Raw genomic sequence first — 17000 nt, 5'->3', positions numbered from 1 at the left:
AAATGCCTAAGCTCATCCAGCTGCAGCCCTCCCAGAGCAGGCAGTGATCCTCATCCCGGGGCTGTTGCAGAGCTGAAGACTCACATTTGTTTTTATGCACAGCAAGGAAAAGGAAAAGGTGAGTTTAAATACTTTAATCCACGCCCTTAAATCTACAGAGAAATACAGAACAAATAACGAGACAAACAGATGCATTAGGAAATTCAGTAACAGAGCCAGTGCTGGGAAAAAATCTGTATTTACAAATTTCTATGAAGAATACAGAGCAGATGTTTCTGCACAGAGAATTTTAGGGAGTGCAAGTCACAGAGAGAGGCCATGGTACAACAACTGAGTTTTCAGTTTCCCTGTGTTAATGTGCAGTAACCAGAGGGGGCAGCTCTGGGGCTCCACTGAAGCTGCAGCTCCTCAGGCAGAACCTGGCCCAAATCACACACTGTGCCCATGTAACCCCTGCACCAACCATCACAATTTGTATGAGACAGAAGCACACTCTCTGTGCCTCTGCAGCAGATAAAACCAGCATTTCTGCTTTTCTAACAATGACTTCTACAGGATTACCTCCTTACCCTTCCATTTCAGCCTGCCCTCTCTTCAAAACCAAAGGAAAACCAGTTTGAGGTTTGAAAACATGGCTTGATGGCAAGGAAAAATTTGCAAATTTTGATTTAAACTTTTATTCTGGAGGTCCAAGCTCATGCTAACTGTTTTTTTCATGGCAAGCAAGACCTCACAACCTGCACAGCTGTGGGGCTGCTCTGGGGTTCTGCTCTCTGAGGGGCAGGAATGGTGCAGTGTCTGCTCACGTTTGGGCACTAAATACACATCTCAAACTACACCACAAGGAAACAACTGATCTGCTAAGAGTCCACTGATCACTCCTTACTGCTCTGTGGGAAATAAAAAATACTGAATTCCAAATGTCACCTTTCTCAATTGAAAACTGCCTATTTTGTGAGCTATTTCTTGCACTTGAGGCTCATATTTTCCTTGTTTAGTGCCACTTTAGAACATATAGACAAACATTCAATATAAATCCCACGTGGCAGCATCACAGCATGTGTAGCTAAATAATATATTCTTTTTAAACTGTTAACATGCTGACATTTTCCTGTAAGGAGTAATTACTAATTAAAAGTTACAGCTCTTAAAAACAACATTTTACAGTATTCTGATCACTACTTACTAAACAGCTACTATACATACTGAAGTTACAAGCTACAAAAATAAAAATCCATTCTGTTTAACTACAAAAATCCTAGAAATAGAAGATGGCTGGAGGTATTCAAAGGATTACAGCAGTTTGTAGCAGACAAAATGGCTTTTGAGGGATGTAAACCTTGAAGGTACAGAATGCAATAAACTCACATACAATTTTTATGCTGAAATCTACAAACAAGTTGCAAATTAAACAATGCAAAGAATTAATTACATACAGCAGTAGGGGGACACAGCACAGGACACAGGGCAGCATTAAAAAGTACAATTTTGAGCACATTCATACTTTTGAACAGTTGAGGGCCAGATCCTCAGCCAAGGTCAGTCTGCACAACACAACCAGGTTTAGTCAAGGCATGTGGCTTTTTTCCAGCCTGAAGTATCTCCCTGAGATGCCCAAAGCCTGAATTGGGTATTCAGCACTCTTAGATGACAAAATCGTGCTTTACAACTGTGGCCTCAGCATTGCTGAAATAAAGAATGTGTAAATTCTCTCCATTTACTCAATTACCACAGGAAGAAGTGGTCACTGCTGCCTCACCCTGTGTTCAAGAAGCACCTCTCATTTCTCAGAAGAAAACAGCATTTTAAATTAAGTGGTTGACATTCAGAAGAATCAGTTACATCCTAGTATTTTTGAAGACAGTCTAATTTAATTCCAACTGAAGACTTAATTTTTTTTTTATTTTCCAAAAGGAAGAAAACTGCTAGTAGTCAGTACAGTTAGGAGACATGCAGATTTTTAAGTGTCCTGCTCTCCCCTAGAGACTAACTGGGTTACAGTGCTGCTCTACCAAAAGCATTTGTTGCCAAGTAAAAACCAGTAACTATTCTAACACTGATGCTATTGTGCTGATCACAGCTAAAGGTGCAGAGCTTTTTATTTAACCAGTGAGATACAGCAGCACACACGGTAAAAGCTTCAGTGCAATGTAGCACAGAACCAGAAGGAATTGGCCAATTGAAACCAAACCCTTCAAGGATCAATTCTCAGAACCTGTGGAGAAAAGGGACGTGCCTCCCAGCAGCAATGAGAACAAAGATTATATTCAATACAGGCCAGGGGTATTGGGGAACCTTTGGAGTCCTGGTGGTGATGGTGACTGGAAAAGCCAACCAGGTGGGTCACTGGGCCAAGAAGTGACACACAAGAACAGCTGTGTGAAGCCATTCCAATTTTCTTGTCTGACAAAGCCTTTGACAGGAGGTTCTGTGCACATAAAAATACCCAGCACACCCTCTACGTGAGTGAACAGTGTACTGTGAGCCAGGAGAGGACCCACAGAAAGGCTCTCCAAGCAGATTTATGCTTTTTCTATTGCCTGTCACAGGACTGAGAACCTACATTAAAGAAAGTTATCAGAATCTGACCAAACTTGCTACTAGATGCAACAATATAACTTAAAAATAAACTTCATGAACTCACTTTGAAGTGCTTGACAATCAGTGTTACTGTTTACCCTGTACATTTTACACAAATCTATAATATACAGACTGGCAGAAGAAACAGTTTGTTATCTGGCTTTTTGAAATATTGTTTTCTCAATTTTTCCAATGTTTATAATTAATAGGATAAGGGAAAACTCTTCAGTGCAGGACAGGAGCTCCAGCTGCAGAGTCCCCTCTCCCAGACAGAGAATTTAGTGTGGGGATTTCCAGGGCTCCAGCCTACAAGGAGCAACTCCTTGGATGGAGGAGCTGTTTGAAATGGTGCTCTATGCACCTACAACACTGAAAAAGCATGGAGCAGTTTATATTCACAATGCACACTGGGCAGCTCCAGCTCTGGTACAAATCAGCCAAGTCCATTCCTGCTGCCAGACAGTCTGGGAGCTCATTGCTGAGGGCAAACTGGGCTAAAACAGGAAACAGCTCCCTCAAAGCCATTCCAAACAGGCTTTAACCCAATTTGCAACACACCAGAAAGGAGGAAACATTGAAAGCAAAGAACAGCTGGAAACAGCAAGGCTTCCCACAGACGCCAGGGCTGACTCTGTTTTACAAGACCTTTTTTTGCCACACAAATGATGACAGCTATAGAGTCCCAATGGACACTTCAGCCTTACAGAATGTTCTCTAAACCATAGGTACAATTCCTCAAGAGGCTTCCCCAGGGCCACATTTGCTGCCATCACTCACAGTCCATTGGTGAGACACAGACTTCACCTCCAAAACCAAGACCACAGAGCAGGGGTTGTCCCAAACAAGCACCCAGTTAAATGCTACTTTCACTTTGTTCCTCCAGCAGGAATGATGGATTTACCCTTCCCAGGGGATGTCACACATGTTGGACTGGACCCATGAAAAGCTGCAGTGGGAGGGAGCACAAACAGCCCCACCCACCTGTGGGAACACAGGGACACTTCCAACCTTGGCATCAATTATTTTTTTCTAGATGTCAGAAGTGAAAAGAGTGACGTTTTTCAACAGTTCAAGGTTCTTGGGCTATAAACCAATATTATTCAAATTGATTATTCAAGCCAATTTGAATAATCATCTGATCAACTTCAGGGAAGTCTGAACTGCATTATGTACAGTTTAAAGTAGCCAGTGGTGTCATTTCAAACACTGCTTTTCAGAGCACATACCCTGCTTTTCCACAGATTCCTCATTTGTTTGTAAACCACAGTTACATAAAAACTACAGCATAGAACTTAAATACTTTTAGGGTGCTGATGGCGACAAGTCATTAAAAAAATAATAACTGGTATGATTTTTGAAGCTAATACAAATTGAAGCTCATAACTAAAATAAAAAAGGTAATGGATTAATCTAGCATAGCATACTTAAAGTATTTTAAACACTTTTTACATATATTTTACTATTATTTTTCATCTCTATTTACATACAATAAAATAATTAAAGTTATGCATATAAGGCTAATGAATATGGAATTTACAAATGGCTTCTGCTTTACAGTTCATTACACTCTAATCACATTTTCAGACTGCTATAAATTCACTGAGAATCAGTAGTATTGAAGTTCTAGTACATACACTTTCTACAAGGAATACCATCAAGTTAAAAATGCTTTCCAAAGAGGATTACAGTTGAAGGTTTTAAAAATACTGACTTTGCCAAGTTTCAATAAATTATTTTAAAATATAAATAGATCATTCAGTGCTAATGCAAACATCATTTTACAGGTTTTTGAAAAATGGTTTCATTTTAAAAAACCTAGAAACATAGCCTACTTTACCCAATGGTCTCATTTTCAGTCAGCATAAAGAAAATTTAAAAACTGGGGGATCATGACAAAAGCAGCAACATTCAAACTTCAGACCAAAGCCTTCACCTTCTTATAATCTTGGCTTACACAGCATAAATTCTCTTCCTACTTGGAAGAGCACCTTCAGTAACTAAACTGAATTTACTCAGTGAGATATTTTAAACCTCAACTCAATTCTCACCTGCTGCAGGCTCAAAATTCTTACAACAGAAAGAGCAGGAATAAGATCTTCTACTTTTGTTAACCATGAAGATGTTTTCACCTGAGAAGCTTTTAACCTGAGAAGCTTCAGACATGCCTGACAGTCCCTGTGTGCTCTTGTGGGTTTTCTGAACCTCCACGACCAGGATCAACCTCTCATCTTTTTCTCCCTTTCTATCCATAAGGGAAATGAGGGTAACCAACAAGGCATCTCTTACCACCTAAGAGCCAGTCAGAAAACAAATGCTTCCATGCTTTTTTCCACAATCAAATCCTACACACGAATGGCACCTCAGCTCTCAACCTCCACACTTACAATTAAAAGTTAACAGACTGACTTAGTACTGATCATTCTCAGGTAATTATGAGCCACGTTCTTCAACAAGTTTTTAAAAAATACCCCACATTTGCCAATCATCATAATTTCTTTAAAACCCTTCTCTCTAAACAGCTAAAGAAGATGCTCCTTTGTCCAAGTTTTCCTCCAAAAAGCCTGCCCAAAAACTATGATGTTGCTACTTACAAAAACTGGAATTAGTCTCTCACTGAGCTGAAGCAAAGTCAAGTCACAGGATCATTCAGTGCAATTCATGGTACAAGTATTTTGAATTGTATGTTGGGGACTCAAGACCTCAGGGTACTCTTTGGCTTACAAAGCCACTGAAAAAGGACATTTCCTAAATAACATTTCCAGAAACCTTTGGTCCAAAAGCAATTTTCTTGTTGAGTACCTTCCCCAGAGCTCCCAGATCCTCTACTCTCCCAGTGAAGCTTATCAGAAATGCATTGCATGAGCAGGTGCACAGAGTTACTGCTCTTGCTCCCAGGCAGAGATGGCAGCCAGGAGCAGACTGCTGTCACAACATCAACCCATATTCTGCTTGGGCTCATTTTCTGCTCTGGAACTGCTCTGGGGCAGGTGGAAGCAGGTCAAACCCCAGCTGTTCCCCTTTCCAAGGGTATGAAACATCTCTCTGAAACACTGTGCTGTGTATGTGCAGAGACCTGATTGCACAGCAAGGAAGGGCTGCAGCATCTGTCCCTTTCCAGCCATGAGAGGAACATGTTCCAGCTGGAAAGGCTGGAGGGCATCCCCACCAAGCTAAAGCAAACCAGTGGTGGTAATTCAGCTGTGAAAGTTTCCATGAGTGCAGAAGCATGGCTTTTTCCTCAGCTCTAGTTCATTCACAAGTATGAACCTTAGTTGATAAACCTCAGTCCAGATCAGACATGGGTGTTTTAATGAGCTGAAGTTCCTCACTGCCGCACATCAAATCCCAATTCCACAAAATCTCCAGGTCTTGATCCAACTGCTCCCTGCCCTGGTGTCACTCTGACAGGCTGGAGGCATCATCATCATCTGTCTGCTCCCCAGAGTGGTACAACATCAGAGCATGGGTCTTGTGAGTGATGGTGACAGTGCAGGGCCCCTGTGCCCAGGGCTCCCCATCCACCTGCATCGGCATCTTGGAGCTCTTCAGGATCAGCTGGTACCAAACACAACACAACCCAGCAATCACAACAGCTGTACCAAACACAGCAATCAAACAGCTGTACCAAACACAACACAACCACAGCAATCACAACAGCTGTACCAAACACAGCAATCAAACAGCTGTACCAAACACAACACAACCACAGCAATCACAACAGCTGTACCAAACACAGCAATCAAACAGCTGTACCAAACAACAACATAACCACAGCAATCACAACAGCTGTACCAAACACAGCAATCACAACAGCTGTACCAAACACAACACAACCCAGCAATCAAACAGCTGTACCAAACACAGCAATCAAACAGCTGTACCAAACAACAACACAACCCAGCAATCACAACAGCTGTACCAAACATAACACAACCACAGCAATCAAACAGCTGTACCAAACACAGCAATCAAACCAGCTGTACCAAACACAGCAATCAAACAGCTGTACCAAACAACAACACAACCCAGCAATCAAAACAGCTGTACCAAACATAACACAACCACAGCAATCAAACAGCTGTACCAAACACAGCAACACAACCACAGCAGTTCAAAGGGGCTGAAATCACCTTTTACAGCTGCAATACACATTCACAGCCTGGCCAGGGAGAAACTGTGAGTGGCACTCACAGGCCACCAACCACAGCAACAGAGGTCTGTGTATTATGATATAATACATTTTTACTAAACAAGAGAAATATCCATTTCAACTGCAAACTGCAACTTCAGATCTGATTCAAGCAGTTGAGTGCTTGAGATTCTGTATTGTGTATTAAAAAATATTTAGGAGAACAGGTGCCTAAGCAGCACTTACCCTCACTGTGTGTGCCTGCCCTAGGCGAACAGGATTTGCCAGTTTCACCTGGATCTGGGCACAGTGGAAAGAACCATGAACACCAACAACCTCCAGAAGTCCATCATCATGTCTATGAAATGAAAAAATGAGACTTCTTTCAGTGAGCTGATGAGCTCCAGCACATATCCCCAAATATTATGTCCTCTTACTGCTATTCCCAGAGAGAAGACAAATGTTGTGCCACCAATACATTTATGTTTTTGTGCTGGAGCACAAACCCCACTGAGCAGCAAAGAAAGCCATCAAACAGCTATGGAGCAATTCACCAGTCAGCACACCTGAGCTGGCCTCTGAAATCAGGGATGTATGACTTTCCAAGGCTTATTGTGCACATTTAAGGCTCACAGTGGATTTCTCTTCCATAAACTTGTACAATTTTCTGTCTTTTTACTCAGATATTCATCAAAAATAAAATCTTTTAATGGCTTAATATTTTAGATCTGGGTAAGGACCATGCCCAAGTATTTTTTAGAAATTCAGGATTGTAAGCCTTGTAACAAAACTATGTGTATATTTATACAGATGCCTTCTGAAGAAGGAAGTCACAACAGGGAATAATTAATGTTTGAAGTTATTTTTCTCTTTGGTATTGCTCCCAACATGGGAGTCAAAATTTTGGACATGTTTTGTTTTCTACTTTCCATTTTAACCTCTAATGAGATGTGGTATTTTAGATTCTTAAATGGATCTATCTTCTACTTTTTGAAGGCTCACTTTATTGTTAATAGCCTCTCTCTCCAATGCTTCTGCTGTCTGTCATGCCAGACATTTTGAGATAGTCTTAAAACCCCCTTGATGTATAGGATGGCTTTACTCCAAGGAAAATAAACAAATGTGAGATAGCCTGTCCCAAGGAATCCTTCCAGCCTGCAGACAAGCCTGGCTACTAAAGCACAATCTGCTGAGGGAATTCCTTACACTGCAAGAACTGTTAAAGGAAAAAACAAAGCAAAAAATGCCCTCTGTACCTTGCCAAAGGATAAGGTTCATCCCCCATTCCTTCCCAGAGCCTGCAGCCACCTCCCCAGTATCCAATATTCAGCACAATGATGCCTTCCAAATTGGGCAACTCAATCCTCTCACCATCCAACTCTAGCTTTAAAAGACAAGCAGAAGTTAATTACTCTGGATCAAATTCAGTACTTCAATAGAACTTATCTACTTTATGCATTCAATAGGCTTCCACTTAAAGAAAAATTGGCCCTGCACCAACAAAATGTGTTTTCTTTCCATATTTAAAAAAATCTTTAAGAAATCAGACAGTAAATTTCTATTAGTAGAGAAAAGAAAAAAGGAACTCTCACTTATGTAAGCCTCTAGGGCTATGGCAAACTATAGCTGAATATCAGTGCTTGCACTCATAGAACTGAGTCAAGGCCAGGAAAAAAGTCAGGAATTTGCTGTAAGCCCAAAGACATGAATTCCATGAAGTAAGCTGCAGATAGCAAACGGAACACAAAAATACCCCAAGGCCACAGCCACCCTCACACAAATATCATTAAGTGTAAATATGGTAAAGAGCAAAGCTTCTCTCCTTTTCTTTCACAAGGTAAGTTTTTACACTTCACTGACTGTCCAGAGAATAAGCAAGTTAAAAAACTTACCTCAACCTTTTTGTTAAGATCTTTACATTCTTGTACTAAGCAGTCTTTGGTTCCATAAAAAAAATAAACAGCCTACAAAAAAAAAACCCCAAACAAAATGGGGAGAAAAGAAAATATTGTTAGAAAAAGATAATACATAGGAACACTATTTGAAATATTTATGTATAGTTATGGCTGTGCAAACCTTATCTAAAACATACACATAATATATTTGCACATCCTTGAACTAGACCTTCCTCATGAAATGAGCTGCAACTTGCATAAGAAACTAGATTTCCACTTGAAAAGGGAATAAGCACTTAACTCATGAGGTTTCAAAGCAAATGAGAAATTCTGAGCAAAAACTGAGCAAACAGCAAATTTTCTAAGCAAGCAGAGGCAAGGCAGAACACTCATGAGTGGGCGTGCCAACATGTTTTACCCATAGAATCCCTTTCCCTAAAAATAGTTAATTCAAACTCTTAAAGTGACAAGAAGGATGTAGTGTAAAGGAATGTGAACCTAAAATAGCCTGAAGTCAAATCAACAACTCCAAGGAGGAAATGCCCCTTTAGCAAACACACCTTATTGATGATTCTGCTGGAAAACAGAGAGGGAGTTTTCTCACGATGGGCATGGAAATTCAGAGCCATAAGAGCATCAGGTCCTACAGAGAAGTAGTTGTTCATTGTGAATACCTGTAAGACAGAACTTCCAATTATGCCTTGTTAAAAAACATTATTAAGAATCATTATTATATGCCTTGTTAAAAATCATTATTAGGGTTTAAAATTCAGTGTTTAATGGGAAGTTGATAACAACAACAAAAAAAGACAAACATAGAGTATTTAACAGAATTCATATTATACTTGCAAACAATACCTTTGGTTTCCTTAAGTTGTAGTATCCTTTGTTTGTTACTTGAACCTTCCATCTGAAAAACAACAGTTGGTACTTAGATTGAGACAGACAGTCCTCAGTATCAAAGCTGTAGTTAGGAATCTCTTATGTATACTGGGATTAAGGCAAAACACTCAAATTTAGTTAAATAATGAAAGAGTTAAGCCCTGTAGAACAACTAAAAGACTAAATTCAGACCTCAGTTAGGTTGTAGCTCCTGGCAATACTTGTGTTTATGTAAAGAAACTGCTGCAGTGGACTATCAGTAGAGCTACAGCAGTGTTTGTTTCTGTACATTTTATCTTTTCACTGTTCCTTACCTGTCTAGTTTGATTCCATCTGCCTCCATGACATTTCGTAAGATCTGCTCTACAGGGACTTCTCCAGCATAACCTGCACCCCAGCCCAGAGTATTAGACAGGTCATTCCCTGTTCCCAGAGGTAAAACTGCCACTTGTGGGATATATCGTTCTTGCCCCTAGGACACAAAACCACTGCAGATTAGCTCCTGCTCCAGCACTCATTGCCTCCCTTCCATCCCCAGTGCTCAGGTTAGATCAATTCACCTTCCCAGCAGCCTGTAACAGAGCAGAGCTCTGGGCTGGCAGAGCAGGTGGCACACTGAGCTACTTACCCAGACATAAGGTAAAGGAAGGAAATGTTAAATCATTGTGAGAAGGAAAGAGATACAAACACAATATGGGAACAACACATTTATGAACACTGAGCAGAGTATTCCTTCCCAGGAATGATGCTTTGGATCTGGGAAGTGACAGGAACACTGAGAGATGTAACACACGTGGCTGTGAACTGCAACAAGACACCAAAATGCTCCTACAAGACTGAGTGAGGTTAGGTCTAAACAACAGATGCACAGAGTACCAGTGCTCAACCACACACAGAAACACAGACACTTCAAGGAGCACAGTCAGGGTCTCAGTTTCAGGCTGTCACCCACACATGGAGCAGGTGAAGAGCAGCTCTGCAGAGCACAGTGACAGGAGCTGCTCAGAACAGCCCCCTTAGCAAAGGCCTTGGCTCTCCTGACCACAGGAGGGTGAACAATTACTTCAGCTGCACTGTGGCCTTTGCAACTCAGCTGTGAAAAGCACTTGCAGTAAACTGGCACTTTGGTTACTGTTTTATCCAGAAAGGTTATCAGCCAGGTATCAACCTGTATTTGAGAGTCAAGATAAATGAAGGGAGCAAATAACCTACTGCTGATAAGAAAAAGGTTTTGCTGATAAATCTCTACAGTTTACCTAATACCAATGACTCAATTTGAACAGGACAAAGAAAAACCCAGATTTCATCAACTATATCAGCACTGAGGGACAATGTATCAAGTGCCCAGGACCACACAACCATATACTCATATTCATTAACCTTAATAGTTACTTTATTTCTACTTCATCAGCACACAATAATTCTCAAAGAGGTTGTTGGACTATGCGTGAAGTTGTAATAACAACATTTTATGTATTAACAAGAAAGCTGCAGTAAAAAACTTTGATATAAAAACTTTTTTTCTTTCAGCACAAGAGAAAAAGTTTATTAGGTTAAGCAATAAAGTTTATTAAAATTATTTTCCATTCTTAATTTTCTCAGGAGGTCTTAGGAGCATCCCATAAATGAGAACATCTTCCATTTCAAATCCACAGTAAACAGAGTTTGTTTTTTTCTCCTCTACTTGCAGCTAATAGGCAAGGCTGCAGACAGACAGACTCTTCAGAACATATGACAAGGAGCAGAAGCAAATGACTGCACTCATTTATGCACTGGCAACATAACCAGAATAGCTGGCAAAACGATGAGGTTATTATAAAACACTGAGTGTCCTGGGAGAAGGGAGCAGTCAGAGCACACCAGCCAATATCAGCAATACCATCCATGACAATATAAATCTGTTCAGACAAAGAGGAAAAAACAATGCAGAAAATATCCAGCAGTTTGTTCTCTCCTTGTTTTGCAGAAAAGAACTACTATTAATATAAATTAAAATCTAAAGTGTTCATATTTTCCTTTAACTACAAGGAATAATAAGATGCATTTCCCACACCCCTTTCCAATATGAATAAGCAATTATGCAAATATTCCTCTGTAAGCCTATTCAGGAAGATGAAGGCAATAAATGCAGGTAAGAGATGAGAGGTAGAACTTTGGCAACATCAAAACTCATGTCACCTTTTAATTTAAAACACAATACCTTTATCTTCATTTCATCAATTGCATCCAGGACCCAGCCCACTGTGCCATCCCCACCACAGACCAGAACCCTGACAGCATTGCAGGGCAGCCAAGTGCAGAGCTGGAGAGCTTTAGCAGGTGCAATTTTGCTGAGATCAAAAACCTAGAAAAAAGGAAAATAAGGAATTCTGTAAGTTCACAGAACGGGACTCAGGATTTGCCTCACAGACAAACAACTTCAAGAAGTTAACTCTAATGCAAAACAAATATTCTCCATTTGCAATATTACACTAGCAAAGGAGTTGTCTTGACTTTCATGAGCAGGATTTGTTTCCCAAATTCACAACAGAGCACCAGCTGCCTCCCTAGGATTAAATGGCATTGATAAACTGAGCTGACAGAACCCTTGGAACAGTCTGTATCTAGAAGCATGAAGATGAATTCTGTAAAGATGAAAGACTTCAGATAAAAGTAATTTTAAAATACTCAGCACACAAAGAGGTTTATTCTTTAAAGCCTTTTTGGGATGCATTTGAAACAGAAACACAGTGATTTCTCTTGGGCTGTATTTTACAGCTGGGTTTTGAGCTTCAAAGGAAGAGTATTAAGGTGCAGCCAGGAAATCCAAGAACAACTGCCTGCCTTACACAACATCCTGAGCCATCCCAGGGGATTTTAAGGGGAAAGCAACTACACAAAGCAAAACTGTCAGGGCTGACATTTCCACACATAAAGTGAGGATTCAAATACAGGTTGCCTATAAAGAAGATTAAAATGGGTTATTGTCTAAAAAGTGTACACTGTTTCAAAAGTGGTATACTTTTGGTACCACTGAATTGGTAATATGGTAATACATGCAGTAAATTGGTAATACTGGTAATACAAGCAGTAATTCTGACTGAATTACTGCATGTATTACCATAAGCAAAAAAAATGGACTGGTATTAGAATCCTAACAAACTTGGGGCTGGGAGAAGCCTCTGCATATTTTGTTGCTCTCTGTGAAGCTGTTCCTTGCTAAAAGAACAAACTGCATGAATTTGTTTCCTTTACTGATCTTCCACAGACCCTACAGCCATTGTGAAAACAAGATGATATCTATTCTGATCTAAACCTTGGTTTTGTTATGGTGGCTTTGCACTGTGAATACCTGAACAGGGTTCAGCAGCATTTTAAATTCTCCTAGAAATATTTCACCCATGTTGGTTCCACTGCGAGTATTGGCCAGCACCATTATTGGCATCCAGTGCTTACTGCAGTAAGGGACCACCTGCAAAAGGTAAAAACCAGTCAGTCACACAAATACTGCACATCTGAAAATGTTTACAACCTTGCTCTGAGCCCCATCCCCTGCAAGGGCTGAAATGAGAAAGTCACCAGCTAGTCTGAAGTAGACAAAACACAAATACTTCTGACACATCAAGGCCGAAGATTCTGCAGTGCTCAGGACAATGAATACTACAATGCTATGAACAAAGCAGTAAAAAACTCACAAAAATTCAAGGAAGTAAGGTAGACAAATCCACATCTGCTTATATTTCAACAACCACGTTAGTAAAATGACAAACACCTCTAAATTAACACAGCAAGTTCTTAACAGATCTTGAAACATTTACCTGACAATTGCTACTGTCACAATGTATTGAGTTCAAATTTCAAGGTCTGTCTGTGGGTTTATTTGGTTGTTGTTTTGGTATATTCTAAACCCAAGAAGCAGCAGGCCATTACCTTTTCATAGCTGGTTCTTTTCTCTTTACGCATCTGGTTGATTGCAGACAAATAGTAGGGTGGAATAATTAAGTCTTTGAATTCTCCAAATGTACAATCCTCAGTCCTCAAACTATCCACCATGCATTCATCATGCACAGTGTACTGACACCACACACACCTGAAAAAAGACCAGAACACCTGAAAACAATCTTCAAACAGGCACAGTGATTTTGCTCATTTATTTTAGACTTTTGTCAAAATATTTATGTTCACATGCACCATTATAAGTAATATTTTCACTCCCTGAAAGATTATGTATTGGCTATAGAAAATTACATAAATTTGGTCATGTGCTTGCAGGTCTAGGAAAGATTTGAATTCTGCTGGGAAAAAAATCCAACAGTTTTAGACGAATTCAGTTCTTTTTAATTAAAAAATAGGTGCTATAAATATGCTCCTGCTTGTAATATTAACAATGACACTGAAAACCTGTAAAAGAACCTCAACCCCTGTTCATCTTAGAGAGCACAGATAAAATACTGGAGCTCAATTCAATACAGTGAGGCAAGTCACGAATGAATACATTACTTAAGATTGATAATACCCCTTCACACATGAAACCTAAAAGATTACACAGAAGTGTACAAGGCTGATGGGATTTAGTTATGCAAAACTGCTTTGCTTCATGACCTATTCTAAAAGCTGTCCTGGAAAACAAGACTAGAACAAGAGGAAATACTGCAATATCCACTTCCAGCCTCTGCAGAATGTTAATCCTCATTTACTACATCCAAAGCCTTGATTTAAGCAGCTGGGAAAGCTATTTTTGGAGTGCTCCTGACTAATCCAACGCACATCTAGAGTATCAATGACACTTGGCCTATGCTCTGACTCTCTTTTCCTCTTCTTCCTTCCTTTCCCATTTGCCTCCAAATTCCTGCCCTTCCCTCTCCCACACACACTCTCAAGGTTTTGTTTCTGATGATCTGCTCTTCTTCTCCGTAATTCTGCTTACTTCCCAAGGAGTTTGACAGTATCACGTAGAAGCAAAGAAAAAGCTGGCAGAATCTAGGCTGAAAAGATCCTCTGAGTAGGCTGAAGTAACACACTGGGCACCTGTCATTGCATTTTGGCACTGAAAACTTTGCAAGCAACCTTACTAATGACAGTGCAAGTCCATGTAATGGTCCACTATATTTTTAAAACACTCTTAACACAATCTTTATCAATATATTGCGGTAGCTTACTGCTCTTTACAGAACATTGTTTGCTCTATTTACACAGAGCAGATACCAATTTTGAGATGCCCACTTTGGTTTTCTGAACTGTGAGCTGTGCCAGTCAAACTGCTCAGGCTATCCACTGTACAACCAAAAAATTTATTAGAAACTTCCTAATACCATCCCCTAAAATACAAACTCCCTTGGACACTGAGAGTCTCTAGTATGTAATTATACAGCAGCCTGCACATCATGCTGGAGTAATGCAATTAAGAGAGCGAGTGGACGTGAGATGCAATGCCACACTCTTAATCTATGACTCACAAGCACCCATTTTAATTTTAGGTTCTTTGAAGCTGTTTTTTTTTTTAATAGTATCTTATCTGACTACTGCAGGATCTCTTTTGGGGTGTGGTCTCCCAACAACCCTGTAGAAAACACAACACTGACATGGCACTGCAGTGCTCCCACGCTGTCAGACCGCCTTGCAGTACCTGTAGTCGCAGAGCTTGGGCTGCGTGCCGCACTGTTGTTTGCAGACCATGCAGCAGCTGCAGAGAGGGACATTGCCCCTGATCCAGTGGTGCGGCATGGAGCTGGGGGCCCCGGCGGTGCCCCTCATCGTGATCTCCTTGCAGAGGAAGCGCCGGTCCGCCTCCTTCAGGCAGGGCTCGCAGACGCGCAGCCCGCAGCAGCTGCAGAAGGCGCCGCGCAGGATGTGCTGGGCGCACACGCAGCAGTACGAGGGCGACCCGAACAGGTCCGTGTAGTGCCAGTCGTGCTTGCTCTTGCGGAAGATGTCCCGGATCAGCAGCTGCCGCCGCGACCGCTGGAAGCTGCACCAGGCCGTGATGAGCACGGGCAGCAGCACGGAGCACAGGGTCCACAGCAGCAGGCGCCAGTCGGCCCCGGCGGGGGAGGCATCGCCCGAGCCCTCCATCCCTGCGCTCCCCGGCCTAACCCCTCGCACCTCCCGGGCAGGCGGCGGGGCGAGCCCCGCAACGGCCCCTTCGCTCAGGGAGCCAAGGCGCAGCTTCACGCACCATCTTCCAATCCCTCCTCACGGCTCGGCACCGACCTGCGCCGCATCGGGCCGACGGCAGCGTTCCGCTGGGGCTCCTGCGCCGCCCGCCCGGGCCTCGCGCGGCGCCGGCCGTGCCCGGGCTCCTCCTGCCGCTGTCCCCGGGCCGGGAGGGCGCGAACGCACGGCCCCGGCTGCGCCTCGTCGCGGGGAACACGGGGCGGAGCGGACAGCGAGCTCCGGCCCTCGGCCCGCCCGGAGCTGCCGGCGGAGCCGGGGCCGGGGCGCTCGGCGGGCTCGGAGCGGCGCCGCGGGATGCGCGGGGCGGCGGAAGCGGAAGCGGCCCGGGGCCGTTGCCAGGACACGGGCGCCGCCCGCCCCCCGCCTGTCGCGACAGCGGGGATGTCGCCAGAGGCGCCCAGCGGCCGCGACAGTGCCTGGCGGAGCGGCTCCGGCTCTAGCTCCGGCTCCGCTCTAGCCCCGGCTCCGCTCTAGCCCCGGCTCCGGCTCCGGCTCCGGCTCCGCTCTAGCCCCGGCTCCGCTCTAGCCCCGGCTCCGGCTCCGCTCTAGCCCCGGCTCCGCTCTAGCCCCGGCTCCGGCTCCGGCTCCGGCTCCGGCTCCGGCTCCGCTCCGGCTCCGGCTCCGCTGGGCCCAGACCCGAGGCGAAGGCCGTGCTGTCTTGGGGCCGAGTGACCGCCGTGTTTGTGCCTTTATTGCCCAACCATAAATGTTTTCCCCCATAATTTCGTTCTGCCCCAGAATGATGGAGTCATCAGATTTGCAAGAGGCCTTTGCGGTCACCCGGTCCGACCGGCACTGCCACTGTAACACCAAACCACAGCACCCACGCCAGGTCCAGCTCCTCCTGAGCAGCTCCAGCCATGGGGACTCCACCACCTCCCTGGGCAGCCCTTCCCAAAGCCTGACACACCAAACCATGATAATCTTCAATCTGAATCTCCCCCGTCTCAGCTTGAGGCTGTTTCCCCATGTCCTCTGTTGGCCCAGCAGAAAAGCCCAATCCCCACCTCACTACAAAATTTCACGTTCAGCAGTGAGGTCCCCAAAGTTTTGCCTTTGTGCTGTATTTGTCCTCCCTATGGTTGTGCTTTATTGCCCAACCATAAATGCCTTCCCGTCATAATTTCGTTCTGTCGTTACATGTTTGATTGTTTCTCTGGAGCAGTCCTAAAAATAGTGGCCGCCATTAGAACCCACAGGTTTTTGCACATTCAAAACAGTATAGTGAGCAATGATGTGAATTCATACAGCATATACAAAATTGATTGGATTCTAGGTCTTGGTATCTTTAAAAAAACACTGAAAATGCACATACTGCACAGTTTGGCAACACTCAGATTTCCAGAAATTCCTCACTTCCC

General features: G+C 43.0%; 1 protein-coding gene across 2 annotated transcripts; it reads right to left on the bottom strand.

Moving 5' to 3' along the window:
* Positions 1-119: 119 nt before the first annotated feature.
* Positions 120-15713, bottom strand: DGKE (diacylglycerol kinase epsilon). 2 transcript variants are annotated; one of them, XM_063175940.1, is made up of 11 exons: positions 15092-15709; positions 13396-13555; positions 12818-12937; positions 11687-11830; positions 9801-9958; positions 9463-9514; positions 9165-9278; positions 8602-8673; positions 7966-8093; positions 6956-7067; positions 120-6135 (listed from the first exon to the last, which is right to left on the bottom strand). In XM_063175940.1, the coding sequence occupies exons 1-11, from the start codon at positions 15535-15537 to the stop codon at positions 5977-5979; spliced, it is 1665 nt and encodes a 554-aa protein (XP_063032010.1). In that variant the 5' UTR covers positions 15538-15709; the 3' UTR covers positions 120-5976. The 2 variants fall into 2 exon arrangements, with proteins under 2 accessions (XP_063032010.1, XP_063032011.1); XM_063175941.1 differs by lacking the exon at positions 120-6135 and adding an exon at positions 6406-6797 and having other exon boundaries at positions 15092-15713.
* Between the last annotated feature and the right edge of the window lie 1287 nt (positions 15714-17000).

The sequence above is a fragment of the Melospiza melodia genome, chromosome 24 (assembly GCF_035770615.1).
Source record: "Melospiza melodia melodia isolate bMelMel2 chromosome 24, bMelMel2.pri, whole genome shotgun sequence".
NCBI classification, from domain to species: domain Eukaryota; kingdom Metazoa; phylum Chordata; class Aves; order Passeriformes; family Passerellidae; genus Melospiza; species Melospiza melodia.
The sequence above is the reverse complement of the archived record's forward strand: the minus strand, read 5'-3'. Positions and strand labels throughout refer to the sequence as shown.